Genomic DNA, 21,290 nt, shown 5'->3' with positions numbered 1-21,290 from the left:
TTTGTTTAATTATTTTTTCACGTTTTTCCCGATAATCAGAAATCGAAATCCCACATCCCGGACATTGAATAGACCTTATTCGTGGTGTGACAGTGTTTTCGCAGTTCAGCGTGAAAAACCTCTGGGGGAATGAAGAGCTATTGTTTTCGGTAACTCGTCGGGATATCATCGTTAGTCCTTTCGTATCCTTTGGGATACTCATGAATTTTTCGAAGGGTAAAAATAAAAGAAAATGAATCCCCTGGAGGTTCGTCACGCTGAATTGGGAAAACATTGTCACTCCACAAATAAGGTCTATTCGGCAATTCCCGAGTCACGACCGATGCCAATCATCCCGAATGACGTAGCATTTTTTTTTAGTTTCCGCTGATCTCGCGCTACATTTTATTCGTTTCCCGGCTACGGCGAATACCCTTCCAGACCCTGTTAAATTGAGTACTAACAAGAGAATAATAAGTACTTCATATTCTCTTGGTACTAATGATCGGGCTGCGAAGTAGACTACCAATGCCTAACATTTGTTTTTATTGTATGTAAAAATCTTCCAATACTGGTACTTTTTCTTCTTCTGAAAACCTTGACCAATTTCAGTTACCGTTGCTAGTAGGATTCGAGGAAGCGAGATTTTTCGGCGGCCTGTTTATTTTTTTTGGACATTTTGACGCACGCGGCGAGTAGGTTTCCAGCCCTGTCCTTTATGCCATATATGGTGTTGTTCGTACCAAAGCTTAGAGACCAGTCATAGTTATCAGTATTTTGAATTTCCTTTATTCAAACATCTTTATATTAGCAGTCGGAAGTCTCTTAGAGATAGTGGTTTAGATATGATAGTAAGGATACAGCATGCCCGATTTTAACGATACAAAACTGATGAAACAGGTCAACATACGGATGGCTCACGGTAACCAAGCGAAACAAATCTAGCTTTCAATCAACCCTCAAACAACCTCTGAGCTGATCTAAGTCAGAAATAGCATGGAGGAAAACCTAAAAACCAAGAGAAAAATTATCAAACTTATAAATGGGTATATTAAATGTTTTCTTTTTTCTATAAATTATTAATTTAGACGAATGTAAGATAACTGAAATGATAAAGACACTGGGTGGTTATTTTGGTTGTTGGGGGAAAATTCGTTGACATTTCCTTGGCGGGAAAAAGTAATATGAAAACAAGCAATGTTAAGATGAACATGACTGATATGGCAGAAGATCATATAAAAAGACTTAAACGTAAAAAGATTTCGGAAAGCGAGGATAAAGTTGGATTAAGTCGAGTATGCGAATGCTTTGATCATTTCAAAAAAAGCTAAAAGTGAGAACTTCTAGAAATCTTTAAAAACCTTACCAAATTTACAACTTACTTAGTTGTACTCTCACTAATAATTCAATCAATCATTATATATCGAAATAGAGAAATAAGAGAAAAATATCATATGCCCTTGGCATATGATACTACTTTACTATATATATCGAAATGTTTTTTTTATCAAAGAAATAAATTGATTCCAGCTAGCCAAGGAAATAATCGACCATAACGACTGAGATACTTAGTACTATGCATCAGGGTACTAGGGAGTGAAAATCTCGTGAATTAACGCCGATGATTTTGGTTTGAATCAAAAACATATCAGGTTTCGGCACTATTTCCGTGCAGCTGTAGTAATGACGTTTTTATCGAGTATTAGTGCAGTGCGTGACTGGATGCCACGAAGCCAGGTGAAGTTCAACTTGAGTCATCCGAACTTGAGAAGATAGCTTATTTCCTGACATTATTCGCTATGTATCCATATTGACATGGTCGGCAGAATGGATACCAAATTTTTCTTCGATGAGACGGATAACAGCAAACTTGCTTTTATTTTCTTGCAGTAGTGCTTTTAAAACTTTATTGGGGTTCCTATGTTATTTTTCGTAGGAGCTAGACTGGCGACAATAACAACATCTCTTCCTCTCTCCAGTCCTTCTCCGGTTCATACTTATTAGTTGCATGATACTGCCCCCATAGTATTCAGTATAACGAGTTGTCTACAAAGGGCCAAGACCATCTCGTTTATTACTAAGTACAACATCAGAAGCAGAAGAGGTTTGTGGTTAAATATCCGAGATATTATTGTTTGGTCACTGTGAACGCGGTATATTCTCAGCGTGGTGTTAGCGTTACTCGCGACCAACTCGGTTGTCATCGCAGATGGTAGCTTCATAGTCGGTACACAAATTCATCGTTCAATACTCCCTTCTGTGTGGCCGAAGAGCTTTTGAATTATGAGCAGAAGAACAGTTCTTATTCCGGTAGATGGTAGTGAACACAGCGAGAAGGCTTTCGATTGTAAGTATTTTATTCATATTCCACTCCAACACCCACATCATGTAAATTGCGTTATGTGAGAATATTCATATCCATAGTTGTGTGTCACAAACAGAAGCGGGCTCGAAGCAGTACACTAAACAGACACCTTCATGGTAATCATTTACGAGCCTATATGCCATAAAAGAGTTTACTTAGGGATTTCCTATACCTTAATGAATGAAAATCTTACAAGAATATCGACAAATTAAGTATCTATGGAACAGATTTTAAGGTTAAACTATCGGTAAACAGCCGTCACTAGGGGCTGGGTACACGAGAGGGTTAAAACAGCGTGGAGAACTCCCTTCTATTTGTCTCGGGAAAACAGGTGGGCATTTCTCGAAGGAAAGCAGTTGATACATCTTGAACAGCTTAAAGGGAAGCTTAAAAGGTGTTTTTGACCGATACTGTTTCTGTTTTTTCTCTCCAGTCTTTCCTTTCTTCTTTTCCCATCAAACTTATTTTCTATTTCTCCCAGTATAAAATGTCAGACAAGTACTTTGACTGTTTTTGAGGCTATTGAAGGCAGTTTGGTTATACGGGAAGTGAGAACTGATATTACAATTGTTAATCACTCGGGCATATCTAGACTTCAGCCCAGACTTCAACCTAGTGTTACAACTGGAAAGCTTTCTCTCGCTTGAACGACGACGATCAGTTATCGATGAGCGGAAATAACATCGATGATTTTGGATTAAAACAGGAAAAGTTCGAATCACACTTCATTCTTCCTGGATTAAGGTAGATAAGACTGAAAAATAGGTATTCAAGCAGTCTGAATGAGTCTTAGTGTTTTGAAGAGACGTAATGCAGTATAAATTTTCTTCAAGCACATAAGCCAACAGCACCTGCCCGGACTATTGTGTTCCATATTTATGAGGCAATTCAATCAGCAATGCTGTTTTCAGTTTCAACGCTGGTGAATTCTGTTGCCACCAGTAGTTCACAAGTCTTCCTTTTGAAAGTACCTCGAATTAAAAACATAAATAGCTTTCTTCGTTATGGTTGCGTGGCTGTCGTGAGCTTTAAAAATGGAATGTGTGCAACCTCCCGTCTGAAATCGATTATCTCTTCTTATTCTAGTCCCTTCCAATTTTTCTAATATAAAAGGGAAATACGAAATTTGAATGAAATTCTGAATGCAACAGTAATGATATCTCTAACAACAAGGATGGCAGATGAGTGAATAGGTTATCCCTGCATTGAACATTACATGTAACATTATTCGGCCAAACCAAAAATTGTTTAGGATTTCAAGCCAAATAATAATTATAACTAACCGCTAGCTGTTATTCCTTTAGTGTGAATAAAATCTCGGTTCAAACTCTGAAATTCCCATTGATTTTAATTTATATAAATGTGTTTTAATATTCTAGTTCGCCAGCTATGTCAATACTCTCAATCTGATAATAGCTGTTGGACGCTTTCTTTTAGCAATATAGTTTAGGAGATAGGAAATAGCTTCTTGCTTCTTCTATATGGAACTTGGCGAGAGAGAATAAGGAGATAAATCGAGCTACATATCATTGCACATAGTCAGGGAATTCAAGAGAAAACCGAAGCTAGGGAGACGGGAAGTACTGAGTGGAAACTTCCAATCCAAAAAGAAAGACGAAATCTAGAGAGAGGGCGACGAAGAGTAAATACAGCATTATTTTCGTTGGTTCATTCGTCCAAATGGTTCTGGATGCCATAGAATCGCTCTTTATTTTTTGCAGTATTCATCATCTTAAAAAACGTTCCCGCTTCAACTGTCACGTTCAACAAATCATCATGCATTATAGCACCAAATGAATCTTCAATCAATATTCAGACTGAAACTATTAAGATAAGTGGTAATTGCGACTGAGCACTACAGTGTTTGCTGTACTTGTAGACTATGCATTATTTATTACATATTACTAATGTCAATACGATTGTACAGTCGAGATAAATGTATTAGTATAAGTAGTAAAATGCGTTAATTTGTCTTGTCTGGTTGGAATTGTTTGATCGATGTCATGTAATATGAAATTATGGTCAATAATCCATAGTATTATATTACAAGTATGAATATTAGTAGTAAGTGAAGAGTCAGATCATGCTATATTGATACTTAAATTATCGATTGAGACCTTATTTGATGCACGTCATGCACACGTTAAGATGTTTCAACTATTAGTCTAAAAAAGAAGGTTCCCAAACTGCTGAAAAACCTTAGCAAATAGTTATATATCCTTTATGAATAATAAGCAAAAAGGATTCGGAAAACCGAGGCGTGAAATTTCTTATCTAGAAATAGCACTCGAAATGTTCATGTCGTCAACGCAGAATACAATATTCATGAATTAATAGGTGTTTTCTATTTCCTTTGAACAAAATATTCAAAGTCTTGCGACTTCCAGAAACTGTAGTGCAGAAGCTAAACAAGTTAAGAATACTCTTCTTGAAATTGAGCTTATAATACGCTACTTCGGTAATGCAAATTTTCTCTCGTTCCAGTTTACTCAGGGGGCAAAATCAGATCGAAACCTGTCGAATTAATGAGTGAGACAAAATGTACCATTTTGCTCCCGAGTGCGGAGCACAGATAGACAAAACTGTAAAGATACATGAAGAGAAGGCGGGAAGGAACTCGACAGTATTTTGTTTTGTTTTGATAGATAAGATTCAGTGCGTATCAGGAAACATATACTAACATTAGAAAAACATGCACGAGATTAGAACATCGCGGAAAACTGACTCCCAAAAACCTCCTTAGAAAAAACAATGGTTCCAGGGCCGTAGCCACAAAAAAGTCTGATTGGTCCGGTTTTCGATGGTTTTCGGTTTTTCTAATATTTTTTTTCCTTTTTCCTCCCCAAAAGTACCGCGGTGGCTACGATCCTGGGTTCAAATAAAGTACTTGGAGAGGAAAGTGTCTAAAGCAGAAGTTCTGTTGTCAGCGTTGAAAGAATGCTAATGCGGTGCAAGCGTCAGTAGGTGGCTGTTTAGTTAGTTTATACAGTAACCAAACACCTTGTTTAGTATCTACTAGAACTCAGTAAGGACCATTAAAACGAATTGCAACTCAAATAAATGTAGTATATTCAGAGTTTGGCGCCATCTAGACAGCCCTAGATTGATTTTGGAAATAAAAAAACTCCCCTGCTGATTTCTTATATAAACAGTTCATCGAAGTCAAGTTTATTAAGCCGGTAGTTTGGAGACCAATTTATTTGGTTTTAGAATGAATGAATAACAAACAAGAAATCCTGAACCAACTTTCCACGGAAATGATTAATTTTAGCTAACAAACACGGAAAGATAATTGATCCTGGTAAACAATTATACAAAACGATTGAAATATAATGATGAAAAAAAGGAATCGGGCAAAGGCGGCGCGAGTTTGTTTGACATTAAACGACTGATGTGCACTATTGAGGTTTGGACGTTAAATTATTTGTAGTTTAATTAAGATTTTTTCATATTGATGTATACTTTTAATAAAATATCCAAGGAATATTCATATTTAGGCCTTTCACTGATAAATATATCGATAATGAAGCACCTGGTTCGTCCAATAAAGAAAAGTGAAAAAAATGGAAAGAATTTCGTATTAAAGGTTCTAGCGTTCCCGGAAAAACGAAAATTTGTCATAGGAAAAATATGTCTACTCTTATCTACTCTTTAGCAGCTGTTTTTTCTGCCAGCAGACGAGCTAAGACCGATGAATTTTTCGCTTCTTCGGAAAGGCACTCGGAAAAGCTCGAACTTCCGTTAGCAACGACAGTGATATTTATTATGTCGCGCTCTTTATTCGAGATGAAGCTCTTTTTGACATGAAAAGTAAATATCTCAGTTGAAATAAATATTTTTCTCCAGCTCGCACTGAACCTGCCTGTTTTCGTACAACAAAAGGAAGATAATATAATTAACGACAGTGTAATGACGTCATGGTTGAAAAAGACTGGGGAGAAATTTGTTTTCTGGCGGAATATTTAAAAAATTTAAAAAAAATTAAAGTAAATTAACTAATTGCGTTTTTATGTGAACGGCTTTAAACTGTAAATACCGTCGTTAAAGACATTTTACTTGTACAGACATGTGCAGTACATTAGACATATAAGGTCCGATTCAATCTCGTACCCAGAGCCCTTATTTCTTACTGCGCATGCTCAACGATGCGTACAAGAGATTGGTCCGACGTCCAGTCGTAGTCGTATTCGTCGTCGACGTTTGCCGGCTTTCGTCGATGATATAATTGTCTTTTGTGTATTTACAGGGTACTGTGATCATTTATGCAAAGATGAAGATATGTTATTAGTGGTTCACTGCATTGAAATGCCTCCAATGCCTGAAAAACGCTTTCCTTGTAAGTATTTACAGTATTTACAGCGACTCGGCGAATGTGACAATTGAACGCCAATTTCATTTAAGCAAGGCAACTTCAGGGCACGGCTAACTCGCATATCGAATGGGGATTTAGGGTGTTAAATTTTGTAGAGGAAGAAAAATCGGAGAACGCGGAGAAAAACCCTCGAATCAAGGGAGATGAGGGGACCGTCCCCTTTATTTAACTATGGAGAAACTAACATATGACCCTACTCACATGTGATGCCGGGTCCAGGAATCGAAACCAAGACCCCAGATCTACATGCATCCAACGAAAAGGCAGCCATATTGGTGTACCAGGCAATAGAAACTTTTTGCATAATTTTTGGAGAAAAATGGAGGTCAAATCTTGAGGATAGAACATGTATTGTTTTGGTTCACCAACTTGACAGCTGTGACGTCACATGACAACGCTCTAAAAATAGCACTTTGGTTTAGCTTGAAAAGTTTTTTTAATATCTAGGTACGTTTTTACTAATCTCTATGGATTGTATATCCTGCTACACAAACCATTCACTATTTAATTTCCCGTTGATATTCTAGCATGCGCAAGACGTTTTCCTCTCTCCAGTCTCAGACCCTGCGCGTCTCCTGTTCAGCTGACAATAATAAAATAAAATTAACCGATGCTTTCCAACTTTAAGCTTAACTTATTTTAATATCCTTCAAAACCGGTTGTTTTGTGAGACAACATGTTTACCCGCTGTTGCACTGGAAAAACGTCTGCAAAAAGGTGACTGGTTCGCTATAGAGTTGTGACGTATTTCCGGGTCAGCTGCTCAGAAAAACCGCTAAATTGAGCGGGAAAATGTTCACAACTGAATTTAAACCTCCACTTGAAACAATCATATATTGAAAAGTGGACAACAAACCTTCTCATGGAAAAAGGTTCTTCATTTTAGAACTGTTTTTTTTTTGTGGAAGTCGTTTTTTCTACGGATTGACGTCACACTTAAAGAGTCCTAGTCAACCACGATGCCCTGCTTAAATAGAGGTTTTGCAGCATCACGTGCCGCAAACATAATACAGCTTGGACTGCCTGTGGTAAAATTACAGAATAATAAAGTCCCTTTACTCTCGGGAATTAAATTCTTTCTCATGTAAAATGATTTTATTGTTCCAGCCATCTAACAAAACCTCTATAGCGATGGTCACAAAACCGTCTAGCAGGAATAACAAGACCGTTGGAGCTGGATTCTCGATCAAATTCCATCTACAAAACCGTCATTTTGCCTGGCTGAAAAATAACGAATTGTTAATTGCATGTTTCCGGCGCGCAGTGCAGTTGACTACAATTATTTCAAAGCTCTTTTGTTCTGAGTTGGAACCATGAAATAACTTCCATTCAGGTTTGCGTGTTTTTAATTTCGTAGATGCGTACGATTATTACGGAGAATGGAGAGCAGAGGCAGACAAACAACGTACGAAAGGAAAAGTACTGCTTCATCATTTTGGAGCCACTTGCAAACAAAAAGGAGTAAGAAAACTATACTATGAGATCGAATATTAACTGATCACTTTTATATTGATGTTACTTTCACGGCGAGACATGTTTACTTGAAAAAAAAGCATTTTTTGGGACTTCGATCTTCATGAAGAAATCCTTTTTGCAATTTAATACATTTTTAATGCACGTTTCCTCTCTAACACTTTCTCCAGGTTCTGTCTTTTGTATTTCTATTTTTCTTAAGATTAATTTGAATCGGTATTGAAATAACATTTCGTTTGGTATTGATGTGCTTTCACATTTGCAACCATGTTGAAGGGTACCGGTAGCCGGGAACAATGCAGATTTTGAGAAGGAAAATTATAATCTATCGTTTTGCCCGGTAGCTGCCGTGATGAAACCACACAATTCCTAACAACTCTATATTTCTTAAATACATCAATGTTAGAAATAACATGAGTGGTCTTATGGTCTTATCTAATGCTTTTTTTAGATCGAACATCGTTTGATACTGAAAGATGAGAGACCGGACCACACCATAATCAACGTAGCGAACGAAGAAAAGGCTGATCTGATCGTCATTGGTGCACGTGGCCTTGGAACACTTCGTCGGACCGTTTTAGGCAGCGTTAGTGATTTTGTTGTTCATCATTCGCCAGTTGCAGTAACTGTTGTCCCTCCTGAGGCCTGGCGCCATCATTATCCTCATCAGCACACTGGTTCGTTGGAGGAATTAGAAAAAAGAGAACGTACCAAAACCTGTTAAGCTGCGAATTTTCTGGTTTGGCGCATACGAGACATTACGTGTAAATCTTGATAATTTTTAACTGGACTTAACCAACCATGCTACTTGTTCCAAAGACCAGTTGTGCGTGTAGTACGAAAATGATAAATGTTCCTTATATTTTATTGCTGCGACGCAAGTTTTAAAAGGAGAAAGTTTGAAAATTCGAGGGAGACTGCAGCGACTTTTACATGTAATATTTTATCAATCACAGTTTAAAAAACAATTTTAATTGTCTAAAAACCCATTTATTAGAGTAGTTTTACTTTAGTGCTCCGACTGGCTGAGTTATTACAACGGGTCAAATTAGGTGCAAATACTGGCCCAGATTAAATGCCATGTGAATACTGTGCACTGATGTATAATGACAATCTAACTAACCTGAAATAGCCACTGTCTCAGGTTGTTGACAACTAACTAAAGCCTTCTGATGAGTTGACTCCCCCAGTGGTATCTGCGGAGCCGTTTTTTATTTAGTAGTTAATGCCCGGTTAGTGCACATGTTTTTCAGTATTGTATATGTGCAAATTGTCTTAAAGGCAGCAAAACCTTTCCACACTTCAGTTCAGTTTTTCAGGAATTACTCAGATTTCATAGATTCAGATACCTGTATAGCAATTGTCTTAAATTGAACCAAAGACGTACTTTTTAACAACTCATTTCATTCGCCCTTCTAAGTTTTGAAGTAAGTCTGATGATCGTTTCGTACCGTCATGACGTATGTTTATGGTTAATAAATGCATGTTATAAGACCAAGCACGAGAGAGCCGCTCGATCAGCCGCGAAATTCCTTATCGGTGTTGGCGACAGCGCGCAAAGGCGACATGGAGCAATTCTTGTGTCCGCGTTCAAGACTCTTTTCAATTTGCTATCGAGTATACGACAACCTTACGACAACGTATTTTATTGGCTAGGAATTCAAAATCAATACATTATGATAATAATAATAAACGATTGATTTCAGCAACCACCGCCCGCTGTAATAATTGTCTTTTTTTCAAAGATTTTAAAGCATTCACAAACGAATTTTCCAGCTAGACTTTTTTGGATTTATCATAAGAATTTTTTTCGTTTTTTTTAAATTTTTATTAATATTCAAAATTGACTTTGACTTATGAAGTTGACATGTGGTTATCAGAGTTCGCAATCATCGATCCACTCCCAGATCTCGACTATTAATTACACGTGTGTTTCACGCGCGCGTGTTTATCCATCACTTGATCAAGGTCACTCGGACTACGTAAAGCATTCAATTTTGCAGTTCAACTAAGCTAAAATGTCGCTTATTTTTGGGTCAAACCCGACCAAATACACGCTTGTTTTCTAAATTGTTATGAAATATGACGTCATAAATTACGTGGGAATGACGACATCATCACCCATATTAGAAAACGACCCATTTCCTAAATTGGTTTTAAGCCGCATGAGCGTAAAACTAAGATGGCCCATTAGGGATATGCAGCAAGTTAGAAGAAGTGATGCGCATGCTGAGACGAGTTGCTGCAAATAATTAAGAAACCAGTCGTTGCAAATAAGAAATGAGTTCTGTTGCTGCATGTTATAGCCAAGTTGCCCAAAATAAAAAAAACAGTTGTTGCTGGCTTGTTTATCGTGGCCCACTAATGACATGCAGCAAGCTAGTTTTCATCAAATAAGAAAATGGTTGCTGCTTGTTAGATGGACAAGTTGTGTATGTCAAACGATAAGTACATAGTTTGCCGATTGGGACTGAGTTCTAGACAAGGATGACCTACAGACTTCCGGTCATGGATTACATGCGCGGCAGTTAGTTTTTAATCTTTGACGATTTTTATAATAAAACTGATTTTAATCAAGTTACGAAAAAAAAATTGAAACTTTTTTGAGTAGACACAAGTTTCAGGTCACCCATCCAGGTACTAACTTCGCTCAACCGGACTTTAGTCAGTGTCATGAAAGCCCAAGTCTTTTTCCACTGGACCACGTTTCCAGGTGAATCAGCATAACAATAGCCGTGAAAACAATGAACCAGATAGACTAGACTTTTTAACATCAAATTTCCAACCGATTCCGTGCGTGGCAGAGATGCAAGGGATTAGCCGATATGGTCTGGGGGCCGGCTGGTCTCTCCCCTGATGCTTTGGCTAGAACATTTTCTTGCGTAATTCGTACACCCAAGGGCAGAAGGATTTAATCGCCGTCAGGTCCGAAGTCCATACGCCGCCTCAGCTCTGCGGATGTCTCGGGGGTATGGCACAGTGGAATCGATTATTATTATTTTTCTTTTTTTCTTTTCTTTTTTTCTTTTCTTTTTTTCTTTTCTTTTTTTCTTTTCTTTTTTTTTCTTCTTCTTTTTTTTTTCTTTTTTTTCTTTTTTTTTTTTTTTGACATCTATTTCTGCCAGTGGGTTTTAACCCCATTGCATCCAGTTAACTTTTTTTCTAATATTTTTCAAAATGCATCATATCATTATCAATTTGCAGATACAATTTTAGGAAGAGTAACTACCCAATACAGTGATCTCGCATTCATTGTTCTACACAAAAAGCTAAAATGTGTTTTTGATATACATTAAAAACTGGCAAGCATTGAATGTACGAAATCGGTTGAAAATTTGATGATGTAAAAAAGACTGGGAGCTCCCTCCTTTATCATACAGGGATCCCAAGTGCCAGAGAAAGGTAAATAAGAAAGTTGCCTGTCGAGGAGACTATATCCAATAAATAAAATTCCCCTAATCGATGGTTCGTAGAATTTCCTCGAATAGACGATCGACTTGCACTAAAAGGTCACGTGACCCTTCCTTCCTTAAAACGAGCAGTTGTGTGAAAACAAACTTTAGAAACGAAAAGAGCAGCTCAACATTAGTAAGAGGGCGAATTTTCAGCTCATAAAGTTGAGTATAGGTAATAGTCTAGAAGCTAAACCCAGAATTTTTCAAGTTGGCTGCGCCCCATGGGTGGCCAAGGTTTCTTGGTATCATTTTAAAGCTTGAAGCCTGTAGATTACGAATCTGCTTGTCGCCACTTGAAAAAAGTGTCCAAACAGCTTGGCGACCTGGCCTAAAGTACATACTTTCTATTTCACAATATTTTCGTTATTCTTCATTTTCTTGACGTTTTTCACGTTTCACACACAAATTTTCGATAAAAACTGCTTTGATGTGTTTATTATATGCTAAGCTAATGCACACATATGAAAAAACGAGGACATTTTCAGGAAATGTGGAATTATTAGCATATTTGGGCCATTAATCACGATTTTCGATTCATTGAGTGGCAAAAGTTTTTTTTAAATAATCTTAAACGTCGCTAAAAACGCATTTTTCTTATAAAGACCTTAGTTTGACCTTATCTGATTAGTTTTCAGAGAGAAATGACAAATATTTTTAATATTAGCTATAGAAAAGACAATTTCCGTACTATTCGTCAAACCGGAAGTTGATAGCTAAACTACTTCCGGTTTACGTTTTTTAAGATTTCTTGAATAAAATCGGAAAATAACTCATTGCAGACTCTGGTAGTCTTTTATTTATAACAAATTAACACTCTTATAGATGTTTACTACTTGTGTGTACTCTTTTCAAGTAGTAAATAGGTAAGAATAGAACATATTTATGGAAGGAGAAGTACTAACTGTCTGTGTATAAAGAGGAGCTGAGATTTATAAATTTATGCTTGAAATCACTGTAAATCATTATATATATCTTATAAATAAAATAATGCAAAATTAAAGAATCAAATGAAAAATAAAATCTCAAGTGCTGCAGATGTTGTTTTGATTGGTCTTCCTGTGTCTAAATGAGCCTTCAGTTCCAGCATGGCGTGGATTTAATGCAGTGGCACGCATGAACGAAATCCCACCGAAGAGTGTAGTTGGCCACTGTCAGCTCATTGATGCATCGCCCTCAGATCTATCAACAGTATATACCTTACTCAAGAAATCCGTCGAAATGGCGGCACAACTTGGACTTCACGATACTGTCGTCGTTGTAGACCAAGCCATATATGCGAAAGCTTTAGAAGTTATATGGAAGCAGAAAGAAGAGTTCCGGAGCGTTGTGTTACGCATGGGAAGTTTTCATATCATTTGCACGTTCCTTGCTGTATTGGGAAAGCGATTTGGAGAGAGTGGCCTGCAGGATCTGCTGATCGAGTCTAGATTGGTAGGCAGTGGCTCTGTGAATGGAGTTCTCCAAGGAAAACATTATAATAGGGCACTGCGAACACATAAGGTAGGTGCTTAGTTTTTTCTAGCTGCTTGTTCTCTCTTTGTATATTCACTCGTTACAATTCTTGTTTTCAGATTGTTATGGAAGCTTTGTTGCGTCTGAATTGGCAATCGTTTGTTGACACTATGAAAGATGACCAAGAAGTAAAGTCATTCAAAGCAGCAGTAAGGGGGACTCGCGATCGATGCCGTATATTTGCGGGTTTTACAGGCGTTATTCCGAACGCGGGTACAGCAGATTTACGGGATTTCCCGCGGTGTGTCCTTACTGCTGCTGTGTTGGGTACCGCAAACGGAGGTTAAAATATTTGTCGGATATACGATGCATGAATGTAAAAAGTTCACCAATTAGTAGAGTGTACAGAATCCCATTTTCCCGGCAACCACTTTCGGCTACCTTTTTTTTGTGTTCCAAAAGATGCAGATCCAAAAGATGTCTGTGTCGTGGTTTGCGACGCTTCCCAAAATAGAAGAGTGTCCGCGCCTCGACACGACTACCTTTTCTCGCGTCCCAAAAGGTGTCGATCCGGATATCCCCCGTAGAATGTCGACAATAAGGTTAAATCTTTGTTAAGTATGTGTGGAAACTATTTCAAAGAGTGTCTTAGAATGTCGACAATAAGGTTAAATCTTTGTTAAGAGTGTATCGTTTGTCCGCGCCTCGACACGACTATCTTTTTTTGTGTTCCAAAAGATGTGCATTGCTGTCCCAAAAGATGTCTGTGTCGTGGTTTGCGACGCTTCCCAAAATAGAAGAGTGTCAGTGCCTCGACACGACTACCTTTTTTTGGTGTCCCCAAAAGAGTGTCTTTGCGTGTTCCAAAAGATGCGTATGTGTGTCCCCAAAAGATGTAGATCCATGTTCCAAAAGATGCGTATGTGTGTTCCAAAAGAGTGTCTCAGAATGTTAACAATTAAGGTTAAATCTTTGTTAAGTATATATGGAAACTATTTCAAAGAGTGTCTTAACAAAGATTTAACCTTAATTGTTAACATTCTGAGACACTCTTTGGAATAGTTTCCATATATACTTAACAAAGATTTAACCTTATTGTCGACATTCTAAGACACTCTTTGGAATAGTTTCCAGGTATCCTTAACAAAGATTTAACCTTATTGTCGACATTCTAAGACACTCTTTGGAATAGTTTGCCCGAAGAGAATGGAGGCCCCTTCTACCTTCTTTGTAGGGCCACGCGCAATGGTGCAGCTACGTAGCCCGGAATTCGAATGTTGCCTATTGTCTCCTGCGCTCTGTACAAGCCACCTACCACATCCAAAAGGATTTCTATCGTGCGCTGTTTTCCTAGCATGTATCCAGCTATGCCTATGGCTATGTACAGATACATGCTATATCTGTGGACAAACAGGTATCTACCATATGGATCCATAGGGTATTCCATGGACAAACATAGGGTATGTTCCGTATCTACCTACATATATGGCCACACCCAAGATACTATCCAAAGAGGAGATCGCAGACCTTTTGGAAGACAGGAAGAATGGAATGGGGCTACAAAAGGTAGCCAAGAAGTATGGTGTGGGTATTCCCAAAATACGCAGGATAGAGCAGGAAAACAATGCGACGCCTGCAATTCCAGAAACGCCACCTACGACAGATTTGCAGAAGCATTTTCTAGAGGTGCAGGATTCTTTTGCCATTGTTTTGGACGACCTAGGAAAAGCAAAGGAGGAATTGCTGGCCGAACTTGCAACCACAAAAAAAGAATTGCTAGACCGCGTGGACGATCTAGAAAAGCTTCGTGCGGAGCTGTCGTCCAAGATACAACCACCTGGTAGCGACGAGGATGGCTACTACAGCGAGGAAAACCTAGAGGACGAAGTGGAGGAAATATCCACGAAGATAGACTGGCAAATAGCCGGGAATATAGTATTTGCCATCTTTGGCATTGGAGCATTGCTTTGGGCGCGCATGCAGCAACCAGTGGAAAAGGTTGTCTACTACGAACGGCCACAGAGGCCTTCTAAGATTCCGGAGATGGAGTAGAAAGGGCGTCTACCAGATCGACACCCTTTGCGGAGACGTGCACTATTCTGTCTTTCTTCTTTGCTTTGGTAGTCTTTTCTCTGCCTATTTTGCAATACAAAGGCGCTGGAGATGTCCAGTCTATCTTTTGCTCGTCCAAGAAGTGTCCCCAGACCGGAGTGGTTGCATGTTCTACCGTGCAGCCCTCCAATACGCACTACGAACATAGCTCGGAAAGGAACAGTATTGTCCTTTCTTTTTTTCTGTATGTGGCTTTTGCGTAGCGCCAGCATTGGTATTCGCCCGGCTGCATGCGCAAAGCCTGCGTACATTCTTTGTTCGGTGGCGCTGGAACTTCCAGTAGCTTTCCTGGATTCTGCGGCATTTTGTGGTCTATTTTTCTGGCCAACTCGTGGTATGTGTCCAAGCCTGGTCCTTCCGGTACGAAGACAGTTGCTATGCCATTTTTCCACTCTAGCAATATTTCTTCTCCTGGTATGGCAGTGCGTATGTTGCCGTTTGCTTCGAACTTTCCAGCTGCAAATGCCTCCAATAGGGCTTCCGTGGCCCATGCCACAGACGTTTCTCTATTCCTCCGCAATACTACTCGGTGCCCCCTTGCCGACCAGCCAGCATCCAAGTCTCTGGGGATCGCATATCCTAGTATTTTGTAGTCTCCTGCGGGTATTTGGTCCATCCTATGCACTTTGGCTCTGGGCGTCTCTGGACCAAACGAGCTTTCTTTTCCAAAGAACAATCTACGCAGATTGTCTGTTCTTTTGGAAATCCTATCCAACAGCTTTTCGTACTTTTCCAACTCTTCTTCTATCTTTCGCCTGTCTTCTTCTTTTTGCCGCAGGGTGTTTTGCTTTTGTTCCGACAGCTCTGCGTGGTATCTCTGCGTGGCTTCTACCCACTCGTCGCCTTCCAAATCGTCCCGTATGTCTTCCAATCTTTGTTGTCGTTTTCTTTTGGATAGGAAGGAGATCCTGCGGTCCGTAGGTACTTCCAGTATTCCGAAGAGACTCTTTTCTACTCCTATTCTTTGCGCCTTCTTCGTACGCCATATCCACTCTACGTGTTCCGTCGGAGGCAGCATTGTGGCAATGGCAGGGGCATTTGTATGCACTCGGGTGGGGAATTTGGACTCCGCCAATACCGTAGGCAAGTTTTTTGTGTAGCAGCGCAGCGGAGCTATTTCCACAGGTTCCATACCAAGCACATCTATGCGAAATATGGGGCATTTGCGCAGGCCAAACTCTGCTATGGTCCAAAGTACACATTGTTCCCATTTGTCGTTGCCACGAACTCGCACTCCGGCTATGCGTCTGGTTTCCAAATTACAGTACCAAGCTAGGAATATTTCTTTCGTCTCCTCGCAGCAAATGCACAAGCACCTGTCCAAATGTTCCGCAAGTGCCAACCACAAATTCTTTGGCGGCTGTACTACGAATATGTCCTGCAAAGGTTCTATGGTCTCCGCTATAGCATTGGTGTGGGATTTGGAGAAGTCTTTGCCGTAGATGGATATTTCCACTCTGGTGCATCCTCTTTTTTGCACGTCTGGGCGTAGGAATGTTCTACGCAAATGGTCGTTGGGGCAATCCACGTACTCTGCCAACTTTGCTCCTACTGGGTTTTGCACTTCTCCGGCTTCGAAGTTCGACACTATCTTGTTGTATATTTTGGTTCTCTTTCCGTCTTCCATCCAAGTACAAACATGGTTCCCGACGGCATGCGTATTGTCCAAAATGGTACCTTCGCGCCAACCAACTTCTCCTTGTTCTTTGTAGCCCATTTGCCGCAGTCTGCGCACCAATGCAGCTCTGTCCAAAGTACCGGAGAAATCCTGTGTGTAGTCCACGGAGTAGATGCCATATCCTTGCCCATACAAAGCCATGGAGAATTTGCGTACGTTTTCCCCGACATCTTCTATTTGCAGCTCCGAAGTGTCTACTTTGGCCACGAAGTATCCAGCAGGATCTGTGTTGTGTATTCCATACCATTTGCCTTTGGCATTGGAGCGCTCTTCTATCTTTGCGATGTTTTCTACGATCTTTCCCTGCTTGCAGGTATGTACGATACTCGTGGGCAGAAACCCACCAAATGCCACTGTTGCTGCCGTAGATATCTGCGCAACTATTGTCTTTGCATTTCTGCAGAGCAGCTTCTTGCCATACAAATTCTCTTCCGCAACGAAACCATATACGAATATGTCGTCTACGAATGGCGGCAATCCTTCCAGCGGCTGCAAACTGGTAGTACCTTCGTTGTTGCGTAGGTAGTCGCATTTGGATATGTCCGGCAGCAAGTTCCCGTCGCATGCATTGTCCAGCAGCAAATGCGCCAACACTCTGCTCTTTGCACGTATGCCCATTTCTTGCAATGTAACCGAAATACTCTTTTGGGAGTCCATGTCTATATCTAGGAGTAGAAGGTTTTTTGGCTACTACTATGGGGGGTGTCGCGCTCTTTTTGGGTGCAAGTTGGAAGGGCGGTGAATCGCCTCCCTTCTATAGACATCTTTTGGGGTAGCAATACACATCTTTTGGGACACGCATACACTCTTTTGGGACAGCAATGCACATCTTTTGGAACACAAAAAAAGATAGTCGTGTCGAGGCGCGGACAAACGATACACTCTTAACAAAGATTTAACCTTATTGTCGACATTCTAAGACACTCTTTGAAATAGTTTCCACACATACTTAACAAAGATTTAACCTTATTGTCGACATTCTACGGGGGATATCCGGATCGACACCTTTTGGGACGCGAGAAAAGGTAGTCGTGTCGAGGCGCGGACACTCTTCTATTTTGGGAAGCGTCGCAAACCACGACACAGACATCTTTTGGATCTGCATCTTTTGGAACACAAAAAAAAGGTAGCCGAAAGTGGTTGCCGGGAAAATGGGATTCTGTACACTCTACTAAATATACCGGATGTAAACCTTGGATATGACTCATCCAGTCCCTGAAATATTTTATTCTTTTGTATGGGGTTTTCTTACGACCTCCATTGGCGTAATACTGCTCTCTGGTAGCATTTGGTACGGCATTACGAATATTCTTACCACATTCGTAACACTGCGCTGACGTGTCGTCTTCTATTTGCATTTTCTTACCACAACACCAGAAACCCTTGGGCTTGGGTATATTAACTTTGAATCTTAGACAAATCACACAGAAGTCATTGGTGAACTTTTTACATTCATGCATCGTATATCCGACAAATATTTTAACCTCCGTTTGCGGTACCCAACACAGCAGCAGTAAGGACACACCGCGGGAAATCCCGTAAATCTGCTGTACCCGCGTTCGGAATAACGCCTGTAAAACCCGCAAATATACGGCATCGATCGCGAGTCCCCCTTACTGCTGCTTTCAAGCAAACTGTGACCACAGCTACGATGAGCGTCCAAAGAGAATTATCAAGCTCCACGATCCAGAGGTGAAAAAACAAATTTAGTAGTTCCACATCCCATGTTTTAGTAATAGCATTTATTGTATTACATTGTATTATATCGTAGGCTGTACGAGACAACGGACCTTGAGAAGCTCCACGCAAAGTTTAAAGATTTCAACAAATCACCAGCTACTACAAAAATGGCCAAATTCTGGTTTTCATACATCGAAATGGTCAGTCTTCTCTTAAACTTTATCCGCTCAATAAGAGAGGGTGATTGGAAATTGTATCTCACCTGCATCCGTGATATGATACCGTGGATGTTTGCATATGACCGGGTCAACTATTCTCGATATCTATCCGTTTACCTCCTGGATATGCAGTCATTAGAAGAAAATCATCCAGCGGTTCTGAGCGCGTTTCAAGCTGGCGAGTTCGTCGTCCAAAGAAGCAGTGGAAGCCCATTCAGTCAAGTACCTGTGGACCAGACGATCGAACAGACTGTCAATCGAGACACAAAGACCAAGGGCGGCATCATAGGATTCAGTGTCAATAAGGGTGCTGTACAACGATGGCTCCTTACATCCCACGAACGCGCAGCTATCACCCAAGCTTGTCGAGAGATGGCAGGACTACAACAAACTGATGGAGATGCTGCAAAGAAGGAGATGGGTAAGAGCAGAATGACAGCCGACGAGAAAGACGTTCAGAAAGTACTGGCGACCATCAACAACTGGGTGAACCCATTCGAACCAACAGATGAAGTAGAGCTGTATCACCTGGCATCTGGATCGACAGCGACTACACAGATTGAGAATGACCTGCTAACTGCACATCAACAAGGCGAAGAAGCCATGGAATCCTTCTTTAGGACGAGGTTGCTGACTAATGAAGTACCTTTCCATGGTCCACTAAAGAAGTTGAAGCTTGCCAACTTTTCTTCGTCAAAGTTATCTAAAGTAAAGATCGCTGGCAAGGACACCATGATCAAAGCAGACAGAGATCTTTTTGCTCGGCTTCTGGTAATCGCCCAGAGAAGATCCATGGATCTTTCTGATGTTTTTCAATACTCTCTTGGTCCTCTGCCCTGGTCCCTTGCTTCCGCTGATGGCTCACTCGCCAAAACTGGCAAGTCAAAGCTGCTTGAAATTCTGACTAAGGACATTCAGCCAGTTGAAGACGTCCCACCGACCTCGGCAATGATTATTGACGGGATGGCTATTCTTCAGTCTCTGAAACCCATTCCTGACACATTTGAAGAGCTTGCCCTTAAAGTGTTTCATCTTGCTGTCCCTCATACAAGTCTAGCAAGACGAGTAGATTTTGTAACGGACAGATATCCCGAAGTCTCTATAAAAAACCCCGAAAGAGAAAAGCGAGCAAATGAAGGCGTGGTTAAGATTAAGATCTCAGGAAGTGGTCAGAAATGTCCAAAGCAATGGAGAAAATATCTGAGCAGCGGCGAGAACAAAATTGAATTGGTGCAATTCATCTTGAAGTAATGGTCTCAAGACAGGTACAAGCGTTTGATTGGCAACCGCCACCTATTCTTTGCTGTTGAGCTGAAGTGCTTCCGTCTTTCTGTATAGCTGATGATAAAGTTTTGTGTGAGGAAATTCCAACATTATGCAGCAACCACGAAGAAGCTGACACGAAGCTGCCTCTACATGCCAAGCATGCTGCAGACAGTGGAGAAAACACCGTCATAATCAAGTCGCAAGATACAGATGTGGCAATCCTTGCTTATCATTTCAGTAACCAAATCCCTGCACGCCTTCTAGTTATGAAAAAAGAGAAGACCAGAGTGGTATATCTCGATGTCTCTGCCATATCAGAAGAAGCTGGCCCTTTGCTTTGCAATGCTCTACCTGGTTTACACGCATTTACCGGCTGTGACTCCGTTAGCTCTTTCTCAGGCAAAGGAAAGAAGGCGCCACTGAAGCAATGCAGAATCAATGAAGCAGACTGTCAAACCATGTCAATGCTTGGGAGATCGTTTGAAGCCGATGATGCTCTTTTTTCTCACTGTGAAAGATTTGTTTGTCACATGTATGGTTACCCAGAACTTCCCAGAGTTAATAGTTGTCGTTACCAAATGTTTGCAAGCAAACAATCACAGTCACATTTTCTACCACCTTGTCAAGATGCGTTGAAGCACCATACGATGCGGGCAAACTACCAAGCTGCTGTTTGGCGACGGGCATTAGTTGCAAATCCCAATGTCCCATCACCTGAGAACCACGGATGGATCATTCAAGAAGAAAGCCTCGCATTAAAGTGGATGTCACTTCCTCCTGCACCAGCAGCACTTCTTGATTTGATAATCTGTGGATGCACTGGAAAATGTTCAACTGGCCACTGTACTTGTCAGAGAAATGGCATATCGTGCACAGATGTATGTATGTGTGCTGATCAATGTGAGAATCCCCACAATGCATGGGAAAATCCTGATGAGGATGATGAAGAAGACAACAGCGGCCAAGATGATGATGATGACGACTAACGTTTGTCAATTAAGATGATTTAAAATCAATCATCGTTGAAACAAAACTTTTATTTTTCTCTAATTGAATTGATTCTTACCTATTTACTACTTGAAAAGAGTACACACAAGTAGTAAACATCTATAAGAGTGTTAATTTGTTATAAATAAAAGACTACCAGAGTCTGCAATGAGTTATTTTCCGATTTTATTCAAGAAATCTTGAAAAACGTAAACCGGAAGTAGTTTAGCTATCAACTTCCGGTTTGACGAAT

General features: G+C 40.2%; 1 protein-coding gene and 1 pseudogene across 2 annotated transcripts; both read left to right on the top strand.

Annotated features, from left to right (window-relative positions):
* The first annotated feature begins 1,969 nt into the window (after window positions 1–1,969).
* LOC116296727 (uncharacterized) lies at window positions 1,970–9,901 on the top strand. Of its 2 annotated transcripts, XM_031704796.2 has the most exons (4): window positions 1,973–2,326; window positions 6,591–6,680; window positions 8,074–8,177; window positions 8,641–9,901. In XM_031704796.2, exons 1-4 carry the CDS (start codon window positions 2,263–2,265, stop codon window positions 8,911–8,913), a joined length of 531 nt encoding a protein of 176 aa, XP_031560656.1. In that variant the 5' UTR covers window positions 1,973–2,262; the 3' UTR covers window positions 8,914–9,901. The 2 variants fall into 2 exon arrangements, with proteins under 2 accessions (XP_031560657.1, XP_031560656.1); XM_031704797.2 differs by lacking the exon at window positions 6,591–6,680 and having other exon boundaries at window positions 1,970–2,326.
* Window positions 9,902–18,733: 8,832 nt separating this feature from the next.
* Window positions 18,734–21,069, top strand: LOC148906973 (uncharacterized; annotated as a pseudogene).
* Window positions 21,070–21,290: the final 221 nt, after the last annotated feature.

Source organism: Actinia tenebrosa, unplaced genomic scaffold, assembly GCF_029948245.1.
Source record: "Actinia tenebrosa isolate PJP-AT-01 unplaced genomic scaffold, QUT_ActTen_1.0 PGA_scaffold4__44_contigs__length_22323623, whole genome shotgun sequence".
NCBI classification, from domain to species: domain Eukaryota; kingdom Metazoa; phylum Cnidaria; class Anthozoa; order Actiniaria; family Actiniidae; genus Actinia; species Actinia tenebrosa.
Note: the sequence above shows the minus strand (reverse complement) of the source record. Positions and strands in the feature narration are given on the sequence as shown.

Excerpts from the sequence above, each read along its gene's own strand:
- LOC116296727 (XM_031704796.2), top strand. The coding sequence starts at position 2,263 with ATGAGCAGAAGAACAGTTCTTATTCCGGTAGATGGTAGTGAACACAGC. Across the intron at positions 2,327-6,590 it reads CAGCGAGAAGGCTTTCGATT|GGTACTGTGATCATTTATGC; the intron begins GTAAGTATTTTA and ends GTGTATTTACAG. Across the intron at positions 6,681-8,073 it reads GCCTGAAAAACGCTTTCCTT|ATGCGTACGATTATTACGGA; the intron begins GTAAGTATTTAC and ends TTAATTTCGTAG.